We start from the raw sequence: 7500 nt of genomic DNA, 5'->3' as shown, positions 1-7500 counted from the left end.
TAGTTAAGTTTTGATAATATAATACAGTAACCAACCCTTTCAATAACAACAAACAAAGAATTTTTAGAGTGTATATTGAGATTTTTTCTGTTAAACATTTCTTATGAACTTACTGTGACAATTAAGTGATAAGCCTGATTGAAAACTACAAAAAAAGTAGAATAATTATGGTAACATTAATAATAACATTAGTAAGTGTTATGATTAATTACTTAAACTATAAATAATTTAATAATCTGACCAATAATGAAACATATTTATAAGACAAACACAGACACACAGAAAGAAATCATTAGTCATTTGTAGATGGAGAAACAGATGGGAATATGGAAAGAAAGACAGATCTGCCAATATAGAGATGAACAGACATTGATATAAATAGATAAACAGGTTGGTAATGAGTTAGATAGATAGATAAATAGATAGATAGATGGTAAAAGAAAATTATATAAAAAAACCAGACAAACAGATATACAGTATTAGTAATCAAATGAAAAAATAGAAAGCCAGTTATTAGTGAACAAACAGATTACAAACACAGATACATACATAGATAAAAAGGTAATTAGATAGTAACAGGAAATTTGAACACATGCATACATAAACCAAACATTAGATAATAATAAAAAGCAACAATGATAACTAATCCTGTTCTCCTTTTCTCTCCATTCCTTACCTACACCCAATACTGTCCTATACACACCAAAACAACAATTCTACTTTCTCCTACACCCAAACATCCTTTCCAACACCTTAACATTATCTTTACCACATGCAAACGTCCTTTTTCTCAACAATCTATTATTCTTTCATTCTCTTATCAAACCAAACCACATCCTTTCTTTGCTCCAACACATCTATCAACATCCAAACATCTTTATCAAAATCTTAATACTCTCTATAAACACCTTCCTTCATGTCATCACCTCCAACACTACTCTACATTACTCCTCCTCCTCCTCCACATCACATTGAAACACCCTTCTGCATTTTTCTACATTTACTATATATTCTATTCAAACTCCTCCACCTTTCATACCTCTCCACATATCTCCACATGCTAACACATCTCTCCTGCTTCCTTCCACATCCTTCCATACATTAACATACCTCTTCATACACTTCCCCACCTATTCCATACAACCTACATGTCCCTCCGCACACTGACACATCTCTCCACATACCCCTACATCCCTTCCATGCAGATCTTCCATGGTTGAGAAGCAGCGCATGGAGGCAGCCAACAAGAAGTATGACCTAAGCAAGTGGAAGTATGCTGAATTGAGGGACACCATTAACACTTCCTGCGATCTAGAACTGTTGGAGGTGAGAGAGAGAGAGAGAGTGTTGGGGAGATTCCCAGTGTGCAGAAAGTGCTTAAGGTAATGGAAAAAGAAATAAAGAATAGAGGTTTTTGGCAGGGTTAAAGAGGTGTGTGTGTGTGTGTGTGTGTGTGTGTGTGTGTGTGTGTGTGTGTGTGTGTGTGTGTGTGTGTGTGTGTGTGTGGGAGGCTATCAGGTTATATGGAAAGAAGTGATGATAGTAATAGGAAATAAAAGATTAAATTAATCAGGGTTAATGGCAGAAAGAAAGAGAGAGAGAGAGAGAGAGGTGAAATATTGTATGTGTATGGGAGATCATCAAATATGTACAAACTAGTAATGATAACAATAGAAAAAAAATACTGAAGGTTTTTGGCTTAGAGAAAAAAAATAGTAATAATAAAAAATGGATGAGCAAAAGTTTAATAATAAGCACAGAGATTAGATTAGATTCACTATCAAAATTGGTAGCATTGTCATGGTGTGAATCAGCATTAATGAGTTTGTTGTATCATGATAGAAATGGATGTGTGTTGTGATTGGTGTCACTTGTACTTCCATTCTTACATTCCTTCATTGGTGTGTGTGTGTGTGTGTGTGTGTGTGTGTGTGTGTGTGTGTGTGTGTGTGTGTGTGTGTGTTGTGTCCATGGCTCAAGTACACAATATTTTGTAAATTATTTTCTGTGTTGTTTTCATTTTACTACGTCCCAACCTTACCTTACCTTACCTTTACTTTACCTTACCTTACCTGACATAACTGTACCTTACCTTATCTATCCTCACTTACCAAACTTTACTTTACCTAACCTAACTAGTCATACCATTACTTAACCTAACCTCAACTAATTTAATCAAATCTAATAAAATCTAACCTGTTTAAACTTTATTCATCCTAACCTAACACAACCCAATCCTACTTAACATATCCAAACCTAACTCAATCCAACCCAAACCCCAAATTAACCTAACCTAACTTGACGCAATCCATCCCAGTCTACCTTAACCTATCCAAACTTCACTCAGCCTTCGTAAACCAACCCCACATTAAACCAAACCCAGTCCAACCTAACCTAACCACCACACCCCCAGGCTTGCCGCAGTGAGTTCCACCGCCGCCTGAAGGTGTACCACGCCTGGAAAGCCAAGAACAAGAAGCGCACCACAATGGACGAGAACCAGCGCGCCCCCAAGTCCGTTCTCGACGCAGGTATGGACTTCCTCAGTACGTACCCTTTGGTTTCTTTATTATACGTGTCTGTAGGTATGTAGCTCGTCGGTTTGTTTATTTGTGTGTCAGTGTGGGTGTGTTTGACTTTTTTTTTCTGTTTTGCGTGTGGTATTGTTGGTTTGTGTCCATGCATTTTATTTATTTATTTTTTTTTATAGTGTGTTGATATGTTTAGCTTGTATATCTGTGTGTGTGTGTGTGTGTGTGTGTGTGTGTGTGTGTGTGTGTGTGTGTGTGTGTGTGTGTGTGTGAGGATATTTAGCTTATTTGTTTGTGTGTGTGTTTGTGGCTAGTTTTTTTTTTTGTGTGTGTGTTTGTGTGTTTGGGGTTGTTGTATTTGTGCCTGTTTGTGTTTGTAGCTTATTTGTTTGTATGTGTGTGGGGAGGGTGTTTGTAATTGTGTGTGTGTATGTTTTTACGCTTGGTGTTGTGTGTGGCTGTTTTTGTGTGTTTGTGTGCGTGTGTGTTTGGGTGGGATTGTGAATGTATCCAGTGTGTTTGTCTGTTTGTTTGTGGTTGTGTGTGTGTGTGTGTGTGTGTGTGTGTGTGTGTGTGTGTGTGTGTGTATGTGAGAGAGAGAGAGAGAGAGAGAGAGAGAGATATTGAATAAGTGTGTTGATATTGTTAGAAATAATAATATTAGTGGGAATTATTAGTAACATTCTCCTTTATCATCTCTTCTTACTCTTTTTTCATGCTTCTCCTCTTCCTGTTCCTCTTTCTCTTCCTATTTGCTGCTCATCCTCCTGTCCCTCTTTCTCTTCCTATTTTTTTTTCTTCATTTTCATCCTTTTGTTCTTTTTCTTCTTTGTCTTCCTCCTCACCTGTTCTTTTTTTTCTTCCTTTTCCTCTTCTTTATCTTCTTTATTCCCCCTGTTAATTTTTCTCTTCCTTTTCTTTCTCTTCTTCCTCTTTTCTTCTACTTCCTCTTCCTCCTCCTCCTCCTCCTCCTCCTCCTCCTCCTCCTCCTCACACAGCCAAGGCCAACCCTCCCCGAGTGATCCCGAAGGTGAGCCCTCCAGCAGGAGTTACCAGCCAGCAGAGGTTCTTCCGCATCCCCTTCGTGAGGCCCAGCGACCAGCACCGCTCCGACCAGCACCGCCGAGGATGGTGCGTCAAAGTAGTAGTGGTGATGGTGGTGGTAATGGTGGTAGTTGTGGGAGTAGTGGCAGTAGTACAGTGGAGACTCAATACTCGAATGTCTAAATACTCAAACTTTTCAATACTCAAATGCAAAAATTCTATTTAATACTCGAAAAAATACCTAATTGTCGAATGTCCACACCAGTGGTTGTAAACAAAGGTTCTCCCGTGTCCCCCTTCCCCCTCCACCCCCCTTCCCCCTCCACCAGTTGTGACTTGTGCTGCTACGGTCATCAGAATAACATTCTCCTGCATTCTGTCTAGTTTTGCATTTATAAACTTACATTAACACCAAAGGCTTATTATTGGTGAAAATATCTGGTAATCAAACGGCCGCAAATTTGGCCATATACAAAGCTCTGTCATCTCCCTTCTCGCAGGTGCCAATGTACCGTTTTGATGTCGTATTACTGGTAATACTGGTATTACCATAATACCAGTATACCAGATGGTGGTGCGCATCACTGATCCTACCGCAGTTTCGAGATAAACAACAATCTACTGCATTCTGTCGGTAGTTTTTCATTTAGAAACTTACGATGACACCAAAGAGGCTTTTTGGTGATGAAAATAAGGAATCTGGTGAGAGTGCAAGTGTTAGTGAGTCACAGCACTCCATTAGTGGATTCACAGGAATCACACAGGAGAAAAGTTACATAAGACATTTTCATGTATGGTGACTCATCCTCTGGTGACCTCCCTCCTCCTCCCCTCCTCTTCTAAGTTATCCATCACCAGCCTTCACTTACGGTATGTACAAAACAGAATTGTAAAAAGAATACTTTGAAATTTTTGTAAACTTGAGGTTTTGATAAGATTGGAATAAATTACCTGATTTATAGGTATCAATAGTCGAACATTTTAATACTAGAACAGCCATTTGGAACTAATTAAGTTCGAGCATTGAGTCTCCACTGTATTTAGTTTTATGAGCCAGAAACAGAAACAAAAAAAAGTTAGAGAAATAGAGGATGGGGCATAGTAGTAGTAGTAGTAGTAGTAGTAGTAGTAGTAGTAGTAGTAGTAGTAGTAGTAGTAGTAGTAGTAGTAGTAGTAGTAGTAGTAGTAGTAGTAGTAGTAGTAGTAGTAGTAGTAGTAGTAGTAGTAGTAGTAGTAGTAGTAGTAGTAGTAGTAGTAGTAGTAGTAGTAGTAGTAGTAGTAGTAGTAGTAGTAGTAACAGTAGTAATAATGATAATAATAGTAGTCACAGTAGTTATAGTAGTAGTAGTAATAGCAGTAGTAGTAGTACTGTAGTAGTAGTAGTAGTAGTAGTAGTAGTAGTAGTAGTAGTAGTAGAAGTAGTACTAGTAACAGTAGTAGCAGTAGTAATAATAACAGTAGTCTATGAAGTGCATCCATTATTGTGCAAGAGAGGTAGACAGAGGTGCAGAGACACACTAAACACACACTGACCTTGCCATCACTCTTGCAGGTGGTATGCTCACTTTGATGGGGAGTGGATCGCCCGTCAGATGGAACTGCATCCTGACAAGCCCCCAATACTGCTGGTGGCTGGTGAGTGAAGGGCAAGCAGAGGAAGGGATAAGTGGAAGTAAGGGGTGGATAGGGTGAATGGCTGCACTTTTATCACAATTGTAAATCTTCCTTCAGTTTGTTATTTTCACTCTATCACTCATTACATCCAGATTTATTTAATATTTATAACTTTAAAAGACAAGACTAATTTTCAAGATACAATGCTCTTGTAATTATATAATGCATGTGAAATCTTCCTTTCTTAATCTCTCTATTCTTGCTTACACATATGCATCCTTATCTGCTTCTTCTCATAGTAGCAACTTTCATGCCATGCTCTCCTGCGTCACTCCTGCACTCTAGCACCTCTTAAACCCCTCTACTCTTCTTTACACTCACACCCCAATCATTCAACTAATCACTAACACACACACGGGGCCACACGAGCATAAACTACAACTAGGTAAATACACACACACCGCATTGTGTAGTGGTTAGCACACTTGACTCACAATCGAGAGGGTCCGGGTTCAAGTCCCGGAAAGCGGCGAGGCAAATGGGCAAGCCTCGTAATGTGTAGCCCCTGTTCACCTAGCAGTAAATAGGTACGGAATGTAACTTGAGGAGTTGTGTGCCTGGTCTCAGGCCTATCCGAAGATCGGAAATAATGAGCTCTGAGCTCGTTCCGTAGGGTAACGTCTGGCTGTCTCGTCAGAGACTGCAGCAGATCAAACAGTGAAACACACACACACACACACACACACACGGACTGGACAGAGAGGTGGTGTGTGCAAAGTCTGTACACGACTTTAAGAGAAAATTAGACACTGAGATACAGAGACAGGACAACGCGAGCATAGGCTCCCCTTCCGTAAAATACAACTAGGTAAATACACACACACACACACACACACACACACACACACACACACACACACACACACACACACACACACACACACACACACACACACACACACACAGAGTTGTGACCTTGTTGTCCCGGTGTGTGGTGTGTGCCTGGTCTCAGGCCTATCCAAAGATCGGAAATAATGAGCTCTGAGCTCGCTCCGTAGGGTAACGTCTGGCTGTCTCGTCAGAGACTGCAGCAGCAGATCAAACAAACAAACAAACACACACACACACACACACACACACACACACACACACACACACACACACACACACACACACACACACACACACACACACACACACACACACACACACACACACACACACACACACACACACACACACACACACACACACACACACACACACACACACACACACACACACACAGTGTGTTGTGGTCTCAGTCTTACCTGAAGATCAGTCTATGAGCTCTAAGCTCGCTCCGTAATGGGGAAGACTGGCTGGGTGACCAGCAGGCGACCAAGGTGAATTACACACACACACTCTAAAAGCTCTTACTTCTTTACTTTTCTCACACATATCTCAAACACTCAACTAATCGCTGGCACATACACACCATAACATCTCTTAACTTTTCTTTTACTGACATTTAAACACCAGGCACCAACTTTTTCATACACCATCCCAGCATTTCCTTTCTCCCACACTCTTCTTTCATTGCAGGCCGAGATGACATGCAGATGTGTGAGCTGAGCCTGGAGGAGACAGGGCTGACCAGGAAGAGAGGCGCTGAGATTCTGGAGAGCGAATATGAGAAGGAGTGGAGTCGTCATGGAGGAAAGCAGTACCAGCGACCAGCCAACAGACGGCGTTAATAGTGGAGCATCAGGCATGTGGAAGGAGAGTGTAGGAGTGGATATAGATGGTGGAAGGTGTAGTGATGGTTGGTTATTGATCAGTTAGTAGATTTGGGTTAGAATTCCTGAGTGTGAAGAGAATTGGGTTGGTGAATTTGATTGATATGGAGGATGAGTGGTCAGATTGAGTTGTGTCTTGTCATTGAGGATTTGAAGTGTGTTTGAGTGGATGTGTTTAGTTGATTTGTGGTTCTGTGATGATGGAGAGGTTAAACGAAGCTACTTTGAGTTGAAAATTATAATCTCAAGTTTGATACATTGAGTAGATTTAAGTAGTACGTATGAAAAATAGAAAGGTCAAACATGATGTGGATTGAAAATTACTTAAAACTGGTAAGTGAGCTTGGTCTGAGGATGTATGAGGATGAAAATGTTAAACATTCATCACCCCCTTGTAAACAAACATAAGGCAATTTCTGGATTCATGTCCATCACTTGTTGTTGTCGTTGCCATATACAAGGTATTAATTGTCAAAATTTCAGCTCATATTTTCTGCTTGTGATGTGGAAGTTACAAAAATTTATTTATGAAG

The 7500-nt window shown here is 40.1% G+C and overlaps 1 protein-coding gene across 8 annotated transcripts in view; it reads left to right on the top strand.

The window, feature by feature from the left end:
* LOC123501897 (unconventional myosin-VI-like) overlaps nucleotides 1-7500 on the top strand; it is a 59061-nt gene that overhangs the window by 49801 nt on the left and 1760 nt on the right. For 6 of the 8 annotated variants that reach the window (XM_045250954.1, XM_045250952.1, XM_045250950.1 and 3 more), the window contains 5 exons: nucleotides 1206-1326; nucleotides 2414-2546; nucleotides 3530-3662; nucleotides 5128-5210; nucleotides 6774-7500. The exon at nucleotides 6774-7500 is cut by the window's right edge and continues 1760 nt beyond it. In XM_045250954.1, the coding sequence (XP_045106889.1) occupies nucleotides 1206-1326; nucleotides 2414-2546; nucleotides 3530-3662; nucleotides 5128-5210; nucleotides 6774-6925 (622 nt within the window). In that variant the 3' untranslated portion in view covers nucleotides 6926-7500. The remainder of the gene's footprint in view (nucleotides 1-1205; nucleotides 1327-2413; nucleotides 2547-3529; nucleotides 3663-5127; nucleotides 5211-6773) is intronic. The other 2 variants (XM_045250953.1, XM_045250951.1) reach the window with 1 other exon arrangement.

The sequence above is a fragment of the Portunus trituberculatus genome, chromosome 10 (assembly GCF_017591435.1).
Source record: "Portunus trituberculatus isolate SZX2019 chromosome 10, ASM1759143v1, whole genome shotgun sequence".
Taxonomy (NCBI): Eukaryota; Metazoa; Arthropoda; class Malacostraca; order Decapoda; family Portunidae; genus Portunus; species Portunus trituberculatus.
This window is presented reverse-complemented; position numbering and strand designations above follow the sequence as displayed.